General features: G+C 48.3%; 1 protein-coding gene across 1 annotated transcript in view; it reads right to left on the bottom strand.

Moving 5' to 3' along the window:
• The window catches only part of PLXNC1 (plexin C1), a 137,710-nt gene extending 118,236 nt beyond the window's left edge, over positions 1-19,474 (bottom strand). The window contains exon 1 of the mRNA XM_077844421.1: positions 18,374-19,474. Within this exon, the coding sequence (XP_077700547.1) occupies positions 18,374-19,474 (1,101 nt within the window). The remainder of the gene's footprint in view (positions 1-18,373) is intronic.
• Between the last annotated feature and the right edge of the window lie 237 nt (positions 19,475-19,711).

Genomic DNA, 19,711 nt, shown 5'->3' with positions numbered 1-19,711 from the left:
GAGAGCTGGTAAAAACTCCAGTGAGCCTCAGTGTAACTCCTAGAATTGCCCTGTTTGGGGAGAGGGGCGGTGAGCAAGGGGAGGCTAAGACTTATTAACTTCATTATATTATTGCTGACAGTGTTTATGTCTTTCAATTTACGTCTTATCAAACATTCATTATTTTTAAGCCCACCAAGTTTCATTAACATCTAAAGTAAATGGATTCATGGACTAAATTGATTTCTGAAGCCTTTAAAGTGCCGTCTCCATTTCTTTGTCGAAGTTGAGCTGGGAAGAAAAGATAAGGTAGCAAGGATTTCTCCAATGCTGTGATCACTTTTCAAGGGAAAGATGTCATAACCTAAGAGAAAGTGACTTATCTGCATAAAATATTCCAGAGCGAACTCAGTTTAAGAAGATTTTTTGGAAAGCCCATTAGAGATTTGTTTTTTGGGTTTTTTTTTTTTTTCTCCTGTTAGATACTTGTCATGTAGTCAAGGAAGATGAGGAATTGTCCTATTAGAATTGAAGTTAAGGAAAAAAAAATCTCTGTGGGTCTGAGAATCAGAACAATAGATCACTGTTTAGATAAGGATACCTCATGACTATGAGTAGAAAGAGAAAAATCGGATGACCTTTAGATTGAAAAAAAATAACAAAACCACACGACACATCTCGTTTCAAAATAAAACCAGAATTGTTCAAACTTAAGGTCAGCTGACCATGCCTATTACTCTTATTAAATATTTGAGCATCGCAGAGAGGCTAACTCAGAGAATTGGGTGTCATCTGGGCATCTGGAATGTTCTCATACTGCTATCTTTGACTGAAAGACTCCCTTCTCCCTCATCCCAGGGCACAGAAAAATGTATGGCTAAAGGTTGTTGATTATTCATCCACAAGGACCAAATGGGGCAGTGCATGCCTACATTTGGTATACAATAGTTGCTTAATAAGTGTGGCCATTTTGATTGCCCAAGAACCATGACATCACAGGGAGGCTTTGCTGAGGAGGCTGGATGAAATACTCTGATATTCTGCTTGGAGCCAAAAACACAGAAGTGGCTCAAAAGCTACTAAAAGCACAAGGACAAAAATTGCTTTCAAATTACCATGTTTGCCAGTGTCCTTCCCGGACTTCTGACCATTCTGTAATCATTGTACTTCTCCATATTAAGTCCAGGATCAGTAGCACAAGTGAGTAGTAGAGCCGTGGAATCAGTGGTCTCGAACTTGGGAGCTACTGGCATAAGCAAACTTCCTCGGGGGAGGGGGCCAGGGAGCTTAGGTCCGTATTCAGGTTCAGTTCTTACCCACTGGCTGACCGGGTAATTTACATAACCCTGTTAGGGGTTGGCTTTCTTGTTGGTGAATAAGGCTAATTAATGATTTAGCCTGATTGGTAGGGGGGTTATGAAGAAGAGACAGTAATGTTAGTAGTAAAAATCAAATGCTGATAACATGTTAGCTGGTGTCAGTAACATGTACCTACTATGGGCTACTTGGAGTATTTTATTACCTTACTTAATCCTGGTCCTCTCACTTTCTGGCTTAGTAATTTTGTGTATGTTATTTAACCTGTGACTCAGTTGCCTCCTCTACACAATGGAAGTGATAGCAACGACTGAGTATGCAAGTCCCAGTGAAGCTCAGAACAGTGTTCGGTGCGCAGTCATACACAATCCCCGTATTCGTTTTCATTACCTCATTTAAAAACACAAACGGTTGCTACCACACTCGTGACAGTCCTCCCACCTTCTTCGCCATGAGAACCCTGATCCTGTCCAGGTAGCCTGGGAAACCATGACTGGTCCAAGCCACACAGTAATCCCATTCTCCACTGCCAAGTATCTGCTTTCCTACTCCTTAGAGTGAGGGGTCGCCATGTGGTCCCGTTTGGGCCAATGAAATGGAAGAAGTTCACTGGACAGGGGCTTCTGGGAATAAATTTCCTTTGAGATAAGAGGCGGCTCTTGAGAAGAGCCCACTTGCCCTCTCCCCTCACTTGCTCCCTTTGAAATCTGTTGTGTGAGGCCACCATGCACAGAGAATTTGGCTTCCATGAGATCCAAGATGGAAGATGAAAATCAACATGGCGCGGGGGAAAAATAAAGGCTCTAGGTTCCTGAGGGCACCACTGAGCACAGCTGCCAACCTTAAACCTTTGACTAACAACAGACGGTATGGCTTCAGTTGCTGTCGAATGGGTTATCCGTTACTTGCTATCGAAAGCAAGTCACTACAAGCAACGAGAGCCATGTTGGACATGACACTAGAGTCTAGCTTTTCCTGAGCTGCGAGGGACCAAGAACTGGCTAAGCGCTTATCCTCTCACCATGGAGGACCTTGGCCACAGTCAGGATTGTACAGCCGCTTACAATAGCGAGCCTGGAAGAAAATAGGAAAGAGCAGGCCTGGACCTCACGTAAACTCTAAGGGCCGCTGTGGCTGAATGGAAATGGATTCTTTTGTGCTAGAAACACACAGAAATGGACAAGTCCCTGTGAATGGAGAAAGGGGCCCTCTGAGTGGCTTTCTTATGCTCATTTCAGCAAATGAAAACAAAAGACAGACAGCTTCAGAGAAACCTCCTCATGAAAGTGAAGTTAATACCTAGGGAGTCAAGCCAAGAAAGGGGTGACATACACAGTCACGCCCCCCCCCCCCCGAAGTCCATAGATAATTCTTACTCCCTTTTTTTTTTTGGCCTATTTTCTGTCTTGCCCTTCTCTCCCCTTAGGGCATAATCGCTAATGTTGCTCTCAGCCTATTCTCTCTAGTTTATTATGTGTAATTTATTTCTGAATCCCAGCCTCTGCTTGTTCGTCTGTGTGTAACAAGGTTAATGTCTTGTAATGATGCTTTTGCCAGTTCTGCCTTTCATGACAAAATCCAATCTTGATTGAGCTCTAACCCTCGTCTCCCCTTTGGGCTTTCTTGGTCCCCTCAGAGTCGTCATTCTGCCTCTCCCGAACGCCATGTCTGACCATAACATCACGCCTACCCTGCAGCCCGAAGAGGGAAAGTTTCCTCAGGTTGAGGGAAAAGCTGCCTTATCTCAAACAATATTTGGCTTCGAAAAGGGAGAGGCTTGAGCCCGACCTACCAAGGGGGAACCAAGGGTACTAGGAAAGGTGCGGGAGTACGTGCGTGTACCGGGCACGGTGGGCCTACTGCAAGGGGAAACAGCTTGACCTCCTTGCCGTACCCTTCTATGACCTTTCATTGCCAATAAACATTCCTGGTGTGTACTGCACAACTCCAGGGGGCACCAGTCACGTATTCTAGAGTGAATGGCACCCTCCAGTAGAGCAATTCTGTGGTCCTGCTCCACCATGCAAAAGATGACCTGACTCATCAAGGCTTTTGCAGGGTGTTCACAGCCATGCTGCAGCTATCATGGAACAGCGGCGGGGGCGGGGACTGCGCACCCAGGCGGGGCCTCGAGTGTTAGAGACCCAGCAGGCGTCAAGTCGTGTCCTTCCCAGGTGCTAAAAAGACTCCCTCATTTTAGCTTTTCCTTGTGGGGCCAGGAAAGATACCAACTGGGTGCCTATCAACTTCTTATACCTTGATAAAATGCCTCTTGGGCGGTTAACTTTGTATTCTGTACACGTATTTTGAAACAGTTTCTCCATCACTTCCTAGGGTCCACTTGCAGTTGGGAAACTTCACTTGGGGTCCTACACTCAAGATTTGTGGGCGAACGTGGACACACACACACACACACACACACTCCTTCCATTCTGTCCCCTACAGGCCGCTTGATTTTGATGAGTCCCTGAACCTCAGTGACCAAATCTATAAAATGGACGGAATAACACATACGCCCTGCCTATGGCATTGTAGTGAGGCTCAAAGGAAACCACACGTGTGAAAATCAGTAGAAAACTCCCTTTATGAAGCAGGAGAGATGGAAAGAACCATTTTTCAGCCAAGTGAGTGATTTCATTAGTCATTAAGACTCTGTTGCCTTTCTTTATTCTTCTAGAGTATACAGCATTGCTTGGGTTCTAAGTTTATGGCAACTCTCTGATTATCTGAAGGAAGAATTTACCCTGGGGACTCAAATGATCAAAAGGAAATGGTCAAAGTGTGCATAAGGGGTGGAGAAGTGAAGTTTAGGGACCCAGCTGGACAGCACAGACACCAGCGAGCACCAGGCGGCTTGCAGTGGGACCATAGGAAACAGAGAAGTTTGAATTTTGCATGTTCCCACTTGCTTTCCCACCCCCTCTCTTCCCTCCAGACCCCTCAGTGTCCTTCAGCCTCAAAGCCCTACCCACCACCAAAGTTCCACTCTCCAAGATTTATCCTTCCTTCTCCATGCTTTACACCCTTTCCCCCATCAAAATCTCCATCTGTTCCCTGTGGTTAATTTCAGTCAATTACTTATGAAAAGAATCTGACTCAAATAATTCACAAAAAGAGATGAATGGCTGACAGTGTAGGAGGAAAAAAACAAACAAACACTTTTCTACATTCTTACAGTTGAAAAGCTCTCAGTCCACCGACGCTTTTCCATGAGGGAGCTTCTGGCCTTCTAGACGGGCCATTTCTTCATTATGGGAGCTGTCCTGCGTGATACAGGATGTGGAGCGTCCCTGACCCAGGTCCACAAAATGTCAGTAGGGCCCCCCATCCCATCGTTTGACAAGCACGAAAGCTCCTTCCCCCACATCTCTATAGACTAAGTAAATGGCATCCTCCTCCTCGAGAACCACTGGACTCTGTCGCAAGGTTTCAGAGTTACCGGAAAATGATTATCGAGATATTTCTTGCCTCCACCCTTGTTCGCACCTAGTCTTCCCCATCGTGATGAAAGGCACCACCAATCCCCCTCAGCTCCCCTCTTTCCATCACTCCTCACAGCCATACACGAAAAATCTCAGCTGGATCAGCCCACAATTTCGCCTGTCTTCTCCATCTCCATACCCCACCCCCAGGCCAAGCACCCTCCATCTCACTCCTGATCTACTCCAAGAGCCTCCTCATCCCTCCCTGTCAATCTACATACAATCTTTTTCTGACCAGCAGTCAGTGATCCTTTAAAATATAAAACAAGAAAAAAAAATAAAATAAAATATAAAACAAGTGATGTTACTCCCTTGTCTAAAATTCCTTACCACCTTCCCATCACACTTAGAACAAAACCCACATGTCTCCCCAGAACCTTCCTGAGCTCATCCCTGCTGACTTCTTCACATTTATCTCCTCTCTTCCATCCCACGTCAGTTCCCACAGTGACTTTCTTTCAGACATTTTAACCTATTACCATATTTATGCCTCAGGGCCTTTGCATATGCTGCCTCTAGTTCCCCAGGCTTCATTCCCTTGTAGCCTGGGTCTTTCTAATCTTTCCAGTTTCAAATTCAATGTCACCTCCTCACAGACATGTAACTCCATCCCCATCCCAGTTATTATGAATCATAGCACTCCACTCTTTCCTTCAAGCTTGTTTTAAGACGTTATTATCTGTCTCCCAGTAGACTCTAGGCTCTGACAATAGTTTATCTGATTCTGCACTTTGAAGGCAGCATACACCTAGGCATCGGATATGTAGTAGGTTGTCAATAAATGTTTATTGAATGCATGAATAAATACGTGGATCAATGTTTGAATTCTACAGTCAATATCTTACCAGGCAACCTTGGTACATTGCTAAGTAGGTCTAATCATTACGCAGTTTTGCCGTTGAGCCCAAATTTGTTCTTGTAAACACTGGACCTTGGTTCTGCCTGAGGAAGCAATACTGAGCTACCCCATACCTCTCACGACCACGCATCTCGGCCTTCTCTATATTTTACATCCGTAGTCCATCCACGAGTCACAAGAGGAAGTTTCTGCATCTCTTGCTATCTCAGTCCATAGGCAGGCATCAGGCTCAGTCTCCTGAAAATACGGCTCTACCATGTGAGCAGAGTACGTTAGATATTCTCTGAGCAAAAGAGAATAATTGGACTGTTTTCTTGTGATTAGAATAGCCTAATTTATGAACATGGCCTCACACTGGGTTAACTCTTTAAAATAAAAATAGCATAATGGCAGCATGGAAAAATAGAACAAGAGATTTCAAGTTTAAAAAGCTGTGGGTTCAAGTTCAAGCTCTATCACTTGAGTTGTGAGTCTGAGGCAGACCATCTAACCTGAACCATCTGAACCTCCTCTCCAGACCCACCACGGCCTGTCCATCTACCTACCATCCACCTACCTACCCCTGGTTTATGGAGCATTTGCTCTTGGACAAGTGCCTGATCTGTAATATACAAACGGGAATAAACCCCCTCTTATCAAAATAAGTCAATGAAAGGAGTTTTGAACAAAAATGCAACACTTTCCACTTCATGTCGCTGCTTTCAGAAACAGGAACTGACAGGAATAGTTTGAGGAGGGGCTCCACCGACACCTGCAGTTTATGGATAGAATTCAGGGAATAAGTGGAATTGGATTAAAAAAATAAATATATTTCCATTTGAGGCTTGAACAGCACACGTGTTAAGGCACCAACCCCTGTGCCAATGAAAATCTGTGTATAACTTTTGACTCCTCCAAACTAAACAACTAATAACCTGTTGGCCTGAAGCCTTATCAATAACATAATCATTTAACACACATTTTACATGTGTATTATATACTGTATTCTTAAAGTAAGCTAGGGAAAAGAAAATGTTATTAAGAAAATCATAAGGAAATGCATTTACTGTACTGTATTTATATTAAAAAAAAAAATCCAAGTGGACCTGCACAGTTCAAACCTGTGCTGTTAATGGGTCCAGTGTTGTTAAAGGGTCAGTTATATTTTAGCTAACTCCAACTGGAATTTGGCATTTCCTTTAATTATGAATGCAGGACACAGGAGTATTAACTGAACCTGGGACTTTGTCACCAAAAGAAATCAGACACTTTCATATCATTTTATAGTTGTTCAGATATTTCAAAATATCATTTATGCTCATCACTACTTTGAAATTATGGGAGTCACTGCTGTTAGATTTTGCTATTTGATGTGTTAAGATATTACTGTATCTTGGGGCACCTGGGTAGCTCAGGTTGAGCCTCTGACCCTTGGATTCAGCCCAGGTCATGATCTCATGGGTCATGGGAGGGAGCCCCATACCCAGCTCCTAGCTCAGCGGTGAGTCTGCTTAGAGATGCTCGCCCTCTGCCCCTCCCCCACTCGCACGTGCATGCTCTTCTCCCTTGAGTAAATAAATATGTCTTTAAGAAGACATATTACTATATCTCAAATTGGAAACACAATTAGATACATGACCATTTTTTCTGAGAAGGATCTACAGCCTTTACAGAAGTCCACAGCACAAGGGCTCCATGGGGCGGGGCGTGGAAAGGAGCCTTCAGGGTAGAGGACACAGAGATCTTGCTACACACAGGAAGCTGACACTGGGTAACACCAACATCTACTGGCTGCTCGGGCTCTGTACCCCTCCTGACTCCCACAGAGAAACAAGGGTCAGCGCTTGGAATTCAATTTTCAAGATCGGACACGGATGTTAAATTTAGGAGCCTCAGGAAGATGTCAATGAGCAATGATCAGGAACAGCTAGTGTGTTTGAGAAACTGCTTCTCAAGCCGACTCTTCCAAGCCCAGGTAGGGGTGGGGGCAGGGTGTGGGGAGTGATAGGAGAACAACAAGGAGTCTGGCTTCATTCCCTCACCGAGAAACGCCCTTCCCTCTGGGCCACCTGGCTTCCTATCAACAGAGCTCCAGTGTCACTCACATACACACACACACACACACACACACACACACACCTCTCAGCTCTCAGGTCACTGTGCTATAATCACTACCTTCTCCACCAAATGGAGAACTCCTTTTCAGTGTGACAAATGTTTATTGAGGGCTCACTAGGTGTGAGACCATCTTAGAATGCTTGGCAACCACCGACAGACCCAGCCACTCCCCTCAAGGCACATACAGCCCAAACCACACTGTGTCCAGCCCAACACAGGGCCTGGTGTGTCCCCAGTCCCTGACCTCACTGCCAACTGCCAGCCTGGTGGCTCTTCCTGGGGCTCCCAAAGGCCCCTAAAAATCAACATGAGTTAAACTTGTCTTCTAACTGGTCACCAAAACTTCGCAATTCTACGTCTTAAAAAGCTATCTTGTTTCATCCTTCCCCCTACCCCCGACCCCACACCCTCACTGCCACCACCCAGGTTCATTGCAATTGACAGGATCCGTGTGATTCTCCCCATCTTCACGGTCACCACTCTAGACCAAGAGACATCAATTCCCGCCTGGACCACTTCAGGAGCCTCCCGCAGCTTTCCGGGCTTCCTCCAGGACCAACCTCCCATCCATTTCCCACAGAACAGCCAATATCTAGGGACTCAAGTCCCATCATTTCCTTTCCCTTCCAAGGCTCCTCTGTACTTTAAGATAAAACATCCTCTCCCCCCACAGCCCGGGAGGCCCACAGGATCTGGCTGCTGCTGCCTTCTCCAACCTCCCTCACTAACACTTCCCAGGATTCAACCACACTAACCTTGTCATTTCCCCTTAGACCTCACACTTGTTCAGCATGCCAGGAGTGCTTGTGCCCCAGTTCTCCACGGGGACATCTACCTTCCTTTCTCATCTTCCTGGTGTTGACTCAACCTCCTTAAAGAGAACATTCCCCAGCACCTGCTCAGCTCATTTGCAGTCCCAATCCCAGCCTCTGGCCCCTCATCTGTAAAATGGACGTAGCCGTATTACCCACCTCAGAATGCGTGGGGAGGATTAAATGAGTGAATATTGATAAAGTCCTTAGAATACCACTTGGTACACGGTAGGTGCTCTATAAATGCTCTCATTTCAAGATAAAAATAACTTATTTGCTACAGGTTATCTATTCTATTTACCATTGACAAATATTTTTGCACAGTGCTTGGCATATAATAACTCAAGAAATTGTTCATTGGAACCAGTGAGCATCCTTCTAATCGGCTCTCCATTCTTCCGAGCGCTCTCTCTAGAACACAATCGGATCATGTCTACATATTGCCCTGCTCTTGTCCTCCATCAGCCAAGGCCATGATTTTCACACCCTGTTCAGCAGAATCCTAGAAGTTCCTGTGAGCTGCCTCAGTGACAGGCGGGGGGGGGGGGGGGTGGCAAGCTGCAGGGTTCGGGGAACCTCCTAACCCCTTACTGTACCCTGTGTCCTGGCCCTTGGCCATGGTATCATCCAGAGCAGCAGGTCAATGATGATCTACTAACCTCATTCTCATACCGAGCGGCTAGTTAAGATTTATTGTAGAGACCAGGTTTGGAAGGTCTGAGAACTACTGACCGTCAGGATGAAATCCAGCCACCTTTGCCCGTCTCATTAAGCCCGTGGCCATCTGGCCCATGCTCATTTCTGGACACTCCCCAGCCAGGGTGAACTACCTGCGGTTCACAAGCTTATTCAATGACCCGCTTGTGCACAAGCTGTTCCCTTTCTCTGGAACTCCCTTCCCTGCTTCCTCCACATGGCTTCAAGATTCAGCAGCTCCAGCATCACCTCTCTGAAGATTCCAAGATCTTTCCAGGCTGAGTTTGACACTCCGTCTAAGGGCTTCCACAGCTTCTTTTTGCTACCTCTCGTACCATGTCTCCTGGCATTGTAAAGGCTTGTTTTACTCTCGCCCTTTCTATAAGGACTGGTTGGGCAACTACCACACCTGTGGGCCAAATCTAGCCACCACTTCTTTTGGCTGTTTGGGGCTTTGGGGTTCTTTTTTTTTAATGGCCCATGAGCTAAGAATAGTTTTTACATTTTTAAATGGCTAGAAAAAAAATGAATGTTTCATAAGTGAAAATTATACAAAATTCAGATTTCAGTGTGCATAAAGCTTTATTGGAACAGTGTCATATTTGTTCATTTATGTACAGTCTATGGTTGCTTTTATGCTATAGCAGCAGTGTTGAATGAATGCAACAGAGACTGTATGCGGCATGCATAGTCTAAGATATTGATGATGTGACCATTACAGGAAAGGTCTGCTGACCTCTGTTTGAGAGCACTGGCCAGGATAGTAAGGCTGGGATTCCTGGGGTCAAATCCCCATCATAACTCCTCCAAGGAGAACAGTATCTATAACTTTTAGGTAGACAAACCATTATAAAACCCAACTACAGACTCTAGGGGAAAAGGTCACAATTCTATTTAGTTTGACAGTATAAAAACTAGCATTTTCATCAAAATATATAATTGAAATGAAAAAAAAACACTATAAGCACATTTCATAAAAAGCAAACAAAAAACATAAGACTACCATGCTCTTATAAACCAGTCAGACCTATAATGCCTACAAATTGCTCCCCCACCCCTCAACTCCCAGCAGACTTTGGGATTTCTCAGAGCAGGCCCCAGTCTTTATCAGCCATGTGCCACCACATGCTCAGGGAAGACGGAGAACACCAAGAAGCTTCAGAGAAGGTGGAGATGGTACCATGCTACTGTGGTCAACATGGTGGTCACAGTGTGGCGTGGCTCTTCACCCTTCCATTCTCAGGGAATCTGCCCACTGCACCATCTGGGAGCCAGGCTGACCCCCCTCTTCTAATTGGACCAGGCGTCAGTTCCTGCCCCAAGGACAAGAAATCCCTACCCTGCAGTAGGGCTCTAACCTGGTATGAAAAGGGGAGTTGGACCCAATGCTATCTCATTCTTGATAATTTGAATAAATCATACAGAGAGTTGTCGTCAATGGATAGCCAATGCTGAAGGTTAAATGCTATTGAGAAGTAGACTGTGTATCAAAGCAGGCTGCAGGATTCAGGTGGAGGGCTGGAGGAAGAAGAGGCCATTGTTGGCACGACAGAGGGAAGTAGCATGCTAAGTCATGTGGACAGTGAAACCTTCGAATAAGCATCTATTACTTCCTGCCGTTGAGCCGCTGTGAGCTGCCTTGGGCCCAGAACCTTCTTCCAATTCAATATTAAGGAAGTCCCACCCTACAACTGTTAATCATGATGGTGAGGATAGTAAATACACACATGGCATTTCCTATGGGTCAGGTAATGTTTACCTGAGACATATTAACTCCTGAATCCAGACAATAATTCTATGAAGCAAATAGGATGCCTATTTATAGATGAAGAAAAGGAGGCACAGAAAGGTCACATAATTTTCTCAATGGCCCACAACTCAGACACGGCAGCTTTCGTCCCCTTGACCTAGCTCCGGAGTCTGTAACCAGTATTATAGTACTACTACTATTCCCAGCTTTCCGAGGAATTCTTCATAATTCTTTCCACTAAGACCTCCACCCCCTTACTTGAACTTGCCCAGTAGATGTTTGTTTCATGCAACCAACTGTGCCTAAGATAGAAATTCGTGGGCAGCCCCGGTGGCGGAGTGGTTTAGCGCCGCCTGCAGCCCAGGGCGTGATCCTGGAGACCCTGGATCGAGTCCCACATCAGGCTCTCTGTATGATGCCTGTGTCTCTGCCTCTCTCTCTCTCTCTCTCTCTCTCTCTGTCTCTATGAATAAATAAATAAAATCTTAAAAAAAAAAAAAGAAATTCGTATCAGGACTGACACTCTAAAAGTAGATCCTCAATTTTAAGGTATGGAGCTGGGTCTGAGGTACTACAGGATGGAAGACTCTAGAAATCTCCCCACATCCTGGACTGAAATGCAAATAGGCTGTATACAAGAGTGGAGGACCTAATTAAACTGTGACCTTTAGGTTCCTGAGATTCAGACTACAAGCTCAAAACTGGAAAGGCTTTAGGTTTTCTAGGTATTTGCTTTAAGCAGTTAGAAGTGTCTAAGGAGTATAACAGACATATGCAAAGATGCTCAACATCACTCATCATCAGGGAAATGCAAATCAAAACCACAATGAGGTATCACCTCACACCTGTGAGAATGGCTAAACTCAAGACAAGAAACAACAGGTGTTGGTGAGGATGTGGGAAAAAAGGAGCCCTTGCACTGCTGGTGCGAATGCAAACTAGCATAGCCACTGTGGAAAATAGAATGGAGGGTCCTCAAAAAGTTAAAAATAGAATTGCCACATGATCTAGCAATTCCACTGGAATACTGGGTACTTACCCAAAGAAAATCAAAGCACTGATTCGAAAAGGGATATGCACTCCTATGTTTACTGCAGCATTATTTACAGTAGCCAAGATATGGAACCAACCCCCGGGGCCCATGAAGAGATGAATGGATAATGGAGATGTGGTATATATACAATGGAATATTACTCAGCTATTAAAAGGGATGAGATCTTGCTACTTGATGTGATGACATGGGTGGACCCAGAGAGAATAATACTAAGTGAAATAAGTCAGAGAAAAACATGTCAAAGGAATTCACTTATATGTGGAATCTAAAAGAAAAAAACAAAACTAACTTTTAAATACAGAGACCTAGTGGTTGCCTGAGGGATGAGTGAAATAGATAAAGGGGATTAAAAAGTATAGACTTCAAAAACAAAACAAAACAAAACAAAACAAAACAAAAAACAGAAGTACAGACTTCTACCTAGAAAGTAAGTCATGGAGGGATCCCTGGGTGGTGCAGTGGTTTAGGGGATCCCTGGGTGGTGCAGCGGTTTAGCGCCTGCCTTTGGCCCAGGGCACGATCCTGGAGACCCAGGATCGAATCCCACGTCGGGCTCCCGGTGCATGGAGCCTGCTTCTCCCTCTGCCTGTGTCTCTGCCTCTCTCTCTCTCTCTCTCTCTCTCTCTCTCTGTGTGTGACTATCCTGAATAAATAAATAAAATCTTTTAAAAAAAAATCTTAGAAAAAAAAAAGAAAAGAAGTCATGGAGATGAAAAGTATAGGGAATCTCAGCATAGGGAATCTCATCAATAATGGTATAGCAACATGGTGGTGATTACCTTCACTATGGTCTCCTCACTAATGTATGGAATGGGCGAGTCAATGTTGTACACCTGAAGCTAATCAAACATGCTAATTACACACCTCAATAAGTGAAGTATAAGGAAGACAAGGGTAGTGGGATGGGTTGGTTACTTTATATGGCCCTGAGTAAAACTGCAATGGAAAAAATAGGACAAGTTTTTATTCCATGTGCCTCAGCCAGAATTCAAGGAAAATTGTGTCACCTTACCACAAGTGGTTATAGGACCTGAGTGTATATTAGAATCACCTGGAGGACCTGTTAAACCAGATTGCCAATCCCACCCCCACACTCAATTTCCAATTTAGTAAGTCTGATGGGGGCTCAAGAATACTCATTTCTAACAGGTTCCCAGGTGATGCTGATCTGATGCTGCAGGTCCAGAGACGACACTTGGAGAACCATTGCCCAACAGCATAAAGCCTTCTCCTGTCACTGAAAGGCATGATCACGCAGGTTATGAAATTACACCATAGAAATTCCAACCACGCTGGGTTTCTCCAGTCAAAGTGAACTCCCAGATTGGTAAGACCAGAAGCCTGGCTCTTCCAATAAAAGGGGATTTCTGGGAAGAGCTGGAGGGATAGAGGATGCCAGATAGCCTAGGACTCAGGATGAAAGAGGTCCTGACATCAGACATTAAGAAAAGGCCAATGGTTAAGGGAGTCTGAAGTGGCCAGACTCAGGAAAACGTTGCTGCCGAGCACAGGAAACATTTCCAACATTATGCTTTAAGACCCTGCATTTAACTATTCCACAAATATTTCTCAAGTCTTAACATCATGCCAGGTACTGTGCTAGGTACTCTGGGTTCAACAGAGAACAAAATGTTAAGTAAGGTTCCTGACCTTCTGGGGCTTACGTTTTAATTGTGGCTGCTAAGAAAGACAAGAGGGCCTGTAACCCAGACTTAACAGGTTGAGATCTCTGGATTCAGGACAGGAGCTAAGTTGTGTCCAAGAACAAAAACTGAGAGCAGCCCCCTGAGGCCTTATTGGTCTGAGGTCGTTTGTGAGCCTTAATACAAAGAATGCCACAACAGTCCAAACGTTGACAGCTGAGGAGCTTAAAACCCTCCTAGAGCCTGAACTTTGGTCATCCAATCTGCAAACCCAGAAACTCAGTTGACAGTCACGGTTTCTCTGTTCTATCATGTCTAATGTCTGCAAACAGCTGATGTTATCAGAGCAGTTGCAAGGACCTGACTTGCCCACACAGGGTAGGACTGACACCAGAACCCAACACCCACGTGCTGGACTGTCCATGGCAGTGGTTTAAAAGCTCCAGGCCATAAGTCAGACCACCCAGGTTCTGAATCATCTGCCATTTAGCAGCTGTGGAACCTAACCAAAGCGCTCCAGGCCTCCGTTTTCCCACCTATAAAAATATCATAACAGCTACGGACTCTGAGGATCAACCAAAAATAAGTCACATCAAGTGCTTAGCACAAAGCCTGTCCATTAAACCTACCCAGTAGATAGTAGCTATGATTGCTTTTCCCCTCTCGGTGGGTGTTGGGTTTTTTGTTTTAAGATCTATCCTTGGATTTCAGGATGTGTGTAGAGGGGTAAAATTCACCATCTAGTCTTCAGATTGCAAAATGGCTGGACAGGATTATAACAGAAACTAAAGGAAGAAAAAACATCACAGGAAGACTGTGGATTTTGAGGTCAAGAGGCAATGTGCAAGGCTGCATCGCTGAGTGATCCTGGGACATCACTTCTGCACACAATAGCTAGAAGTATCTTGCGTTACTGTCTGCTAGAGAGCATGTGAATGTTTTGTGGTTGTCTGCACGACAGTTAAATTAGATCAGGCTTTGGAATTATGGGAGTGGAGAAGAAGAGGGTGTGTCTCCCCACAAGGAGTAGAACAAACTATAAGAGTCCATTCTATTAGCCCACAGTTATAAAAACATACCACCCTCGATGTCTGCAGAGGGGGTGGGCACCATGTTTAGACCCCAAGCAACCCCAGGACCCAACTATGATGGCCAAACAACTACCGAACCACAAGACTTTGAAACTTGGGAACACTCTTCTGTGAGTCCATTGGTGTGCCAAAAATGGCAGGAGTTCTGAGGGGGGAGGAAGTTAATTAACTTGTACATAATTTAAAGCATTTTTTTTTTGTACATTAACCCAAGCATATAGGTAGGTTAAGGAACAGAATGGGAGGTGGGGTGGGGAATCACATGAAGTTTTAAAACACTTCAAAGGGGACCATCCAGCCTCAACCCCACATTGTAGGGGAGGTTGGTTGTTGCCTCTTTAATTAGGACTTTCAAGGGAAAGTCTGCAAAGCACTAGGGTGGTGGAAAGAACATAGAAGTAGACATTTCAAGATCTGAGTTTAAGCTGGAAGTCTCAGGGGCTTATTTTGTTATCCTGAGCAAGTTACTTCTCTTGAGCTTCCTCATCAGGTAAATGGGACTGTTCCTCATAGAATCAACCTCAGGCTGGAGCAGGAGCTCAGAAGAAATAATATGCAGGGAAGTGCTGCACAAATACTCATTAGGATCATCAGAGAGAGGGTCTACAGGTATCTGCTGCCTTGGTACATGTGCAGGCCGAAGCTAACCTACTACAGTTGTGAAAGCGATTCAAAGTTGGTGGCAAGGCAGAAAAAGTAACGACCCAGCACGTAAAAGGCTGGGTACACACTCATTGCACAAGCACCTCGTAAATTAATCCTTAGCAGAAGCAACTGATGTGAGAGCGCCCAGAAAGGAGAAAGCACAACCCAGTCCCTCCCATCACTTTGCTACCCATGGTTGACTGAAGACGGAAAATGAGAGAGCCCTCCAGTAGGGAAGGAGAGGGCCAGCAAACCAGCCACTTGTGCCTCACTGCCTACGGATTACTGTTAATATTCCTGTGTCTGCTCTGAAGGAATCGCTGTTGGAATCTATTGAGGCTCCCTCTAGAGTGTTTCAAGTCAGTCTCTTGTTTTAGGCACCCTATAATTCGGCATGCCTTTTTCCAAAATGCATTCGAAACCTGAAAATAAAATGCAGAACAAATGCAATCAAATGACATCATTGCTCTGAGTGACAACCAGGGGCACTCTGATCCTATGACCCCATTAAATGGGGCTGCAACCTGCTATTGTCCTTTCAATGGCAAAATCAGTAGCATCCAGCACAGAGCACTGCTCACACAAGCAGGCATCAAACAAATATCTGTTGAATTAAGTATCTTATCTGCCTGTTTAAAAGGTTAGAAAAATTGTCAGCTTTCTCATCAAAACTACCACCTTTTTTTTTTTTCCATTCAAACCCCTCTCGAAATTCACTTCCATTAATGCTCCTTAAGGCATTCTAGCAGCAAGGAATTTACTTAAATGAAAAAAAAAATTAAAAATAAAAAGCAAAACTCCAAGCTCCCACCTGTGCAGCCATGACACGCTATTGTTCGAACCGGAGTATATTATTTAACTTGGATGACAAGCTCAGGGAGTAGGGACCCTGTCTTTCAGAATACACAGCTCTGAGCACACTGGGAATTCCTGATGAATAACAGCAGCAAGAAATACTGTGGAGGGACCTCTTTTAATTATTTATTTTTCCAATTCCAGATTTTTGGCAGCATGTATTTATCCCTGGCTTGATTTCCAAGGGACAGCTCTCTCCCAGAAGCTCCCATGAAGATGGATACACAGCTCTCCAACCTCCCCTTCCCCTCCTCATCCCAGAGGGAGTTAGGAACACCTGATGGGGCCAAAACGTGGATTCTGAGCGCATTCAGGATGCCTGCTGGGTTTGGAAGGGAACTAAAGTCCTCCAGGACCCAACGGGTACAGAGAGGCAGTCAAGAGAAATGTTTTGGCTCCACACATCTACACAGCTGTCAGATGGCAAAGCTTGGACTTCCACTGTTATTACCTGCTGGGGGCCTCTGAGCCGTCTTGTCATTAACCCCAGAGACCAAGTGTGCCTAAAGCTTGCCACTAAGTACTATTCGGGGGGTACATTCAAGTCTTTCAACAGAGGAGAGGAAGGCAATGATTTCTGCCAAACTTGAACTCTTAAAGATCTAATAAAAAAGCATATAAAATATATGTGCATGGCAAGGAGAAGGCATTTAGGGAGCATTATTTGTTATTTATTGTTAAAAAAAAATTCATACCAGTAACTAAATGAAGGCATAAGGCACGTCCCAGCACACAACGGACAGGCAAGGAGGGAGAAGCCAATGACCATCTGAGGAGCCCTGCAAAAGACCTCAGCTTTTTCCTCCCCGGATAATAGGGCTAATATTTGGTAAGATGTGCTTTGCAGAGAAAGGGGTGGGCGGGGGTGGGAGAGCCTTTCTGTACACGTATTAACATACCTTGGAGCCAAGGCTCCCCTGTAGGCTTATACAACAGTGTATCACTACAACACGCTTTCCAAGTGGAGACTTCTCCCCTTCTTCTCTGACGCATTTTATACCAAAACAATGGCAACACCTGTAGCCGTTCATTTCTGCTCTTTGATTTCTGTCCAGTTATAAAGGAGGCTCTCAGCAGGCTCCCCTCTCAGGAGCCATATGTGGAGTCGATGTGCCAGCAGCCTTGGAAGGAAAAGGGCCTCTGAGAAGTGCACAATGGCTCCATAATCCCCATCAACTGGACCCTCTTGAACCGCGGCTTTATTTCCCAGTCAAAGAACTGCCAATCTCAAGAGTCGGGCCGGAGCTGCCCTGGGAACCCAGGGGCAACCTGTGCTCCTGCTGGTTGGGCACCCCGGCAAGGGTGGTGCCTCTGCGCCCCCAGGGGCCGGGCCGGCCAGTGTGGAGCCCAGAAACTGTGTGGCACCCCAACACCCTAGCCTGCCCTCCCCTCCGGGCTGCAGCTTTTATCCACAAAGCCACCTCCACCGCCCCTCCTCTGCCCCCAGAGACCACAGCGCGCTCCGGGCGAGCCACAGCCCCGCCCCCTCGCCCCGGTCACCGAGGGTTCGGTTCCACCGAGCCGGAGCCCCTCTCCGCGGCCGCCACTGACCCCCGCTGGGCAGCCTGCCAACTCTTCGGACCGCATCCCGCGTGTTGCTGGTTTGGGGTGGGGGCGGAGGGGGGCGTAGAGGCTGGGGTGTGGCAGCACGCCCTTCGGGTTCGCAGGCTGCTCTGCCCGGGGCGCTGTGTTTGGTAACCGTGTCGACCAGGGTCCAACCCGCACGCCTGCTGAGACCCCACACCTGGGGCAGCGATGGGGGGAAGGGAGGGGGTCGGCTGCACGCGGAGGCTCAGCCCCAAACTGGAGTCGCTTGGACACAGAGAAGGACGGCACTGGGACGCAGTCACTAGAGTTTTGAGCCAAACTCCTGCCCTCCCCACCTCCCTTTCTGCACTCCCTTTGGGGCCCCCCTGGCTGTGTGGTCGGGGAGCCCGCGGTCTCCGGTCTGGGAGACCCTCCTTGGCAGCCGCCTGGCTGCGTGCCTCGGGGACCCGGCGACTGGCGACCCGGTCCCCCTCCCGCTCGGCCTCGGCGGCGGCTCCCCGGCCCAAGCGCTCCCCGCGGCGTCCGGGGTGGGGGGCAGGACTTACGCAGTTGTGCTCGGCCATCTGGAAGTCCCAGGGGCAGCTCTTGGCGCGCTCCTGGATCTCACTCATCCTGAAGAGGCACAGCGCCGTGGTGGCGGGGGAGCGCCTCTCCTGGCCCTCCCCGGTGGCCGCGCTGAACACGCCAGCCCAGACGCCCAGGGCCTCCACCAGGCTGGAGGACAGGAGCAGGCGCCGGCCGTCGGGGTGGCCGTGGCCGCAGTCGAGGGCCGCCTGGCCCTGGAACTGCAGCACCTTGGCGCTCTGCGCGATGCGCACCATGCTGGGCCAGCCGGTGGCGGCGCCGCTGGTGTAGTTGTAGGGGTAGTAGGGGAAGTAGACGCTGCCGTTCCAGAGGAAGGCGTCCACGAAGTGCAGGCTGCCCGCGCCCCCGCGCAGCTTGAGGCGGCCCAGCTCCTCCGTGGCCAGGCTGCGTCCCTCCGTGTCCTTGAGGGCGATGGCGGTGTCGCGGTCGGACGCCGCGGGGTTGCAGCGGCTCGCCGTCTCGGGCTCCGGCAGCACGTAGGTGGCGGCCACCGCCAGGTACCAGCGGTTCCGCTCGCCCGCGCGGTACACCACGCCGGCCGTCGAGCCCTGCGGGTGACACGACACCACCTCGGTGCCGTTGCGCAGGGAGCCGTGGCTCAGGTTGCCCAGGAGCCGCACCTCGCAGGCGCCGCGGTCGAAGGTCCAGCCGGTGAGCAGCAGCCGCTGGGGGTCGGCCGCCCCCTCGCTGTAGGGCAGCAGCAGCTTGCTGAAGCTGCTCCCCGGCCGGGGCCGCGCGGGGGGCGCCAGCGAGACGGGCTCCGTGCAGTTGCCCGCTTGGTCCCGGTACAGGCGCGAGAGCCTGTGCTCCAGGCTGTAGTCCAGCTGGTCCAGGCAGCTGCCGCTCGCCACGAACACGCCGTCCGCCAGGCTCGCCGCGATGGCTCCGATGGCTTGCTCCGACCGCCACACGGGCTCGTCCGCGCCCCGGCTCGGCGCCGCCAGCGCCAGCAGATAGGCGAGCAGGGGCAGCGGCGCGGCGGGGCGCGGGGGGCGCGGGGCGCGCGGGGCGCGCGGGGGGCGCGGGGGGCGCGGCGGCGCCTTCCTCCCGGAGACCTCCATGGGGCTGGGGGGGCCGCCCCCGGGCAGGGCGCGCGGCGGCGACGGCGGCTCAGGCGCGCGGCGACGGAGACGCGGGCGGCGGCGGCGGCGGCTCCTGCGCGCGCTCGGGCTCCCGCGGCCGCCCCATCCCCGCGGCCCGCCCGGGAAGCAGGGCGGAGAGGGCGGCACGCGGCGGGGCCGCTCCGGCAGCCTGTGCGGCGGCGGCGGCGGCGGCGGCAAGCCCTGCGCGCTCCGGCG

The sequence above is a fragment of the Canis aureus genome, chromosome 13 (assembly GCF_053574225.1).
Source record: "Canis aureus isolate CA01 chromosome 13, VMU_Caureus_v.1.0, whole genome shotgun sequence".
Lineage (NCBI taxonomy): Eukaryota > Metazoa > Chordata > Mammalia > Carnivora > Canidae > Canis > Canis aureus.
The sequence above is the reverse complement of the archived record's forward strand: the minus strand, read 5'-3'. Positions and strand labels throughout refer to the sequence as shown.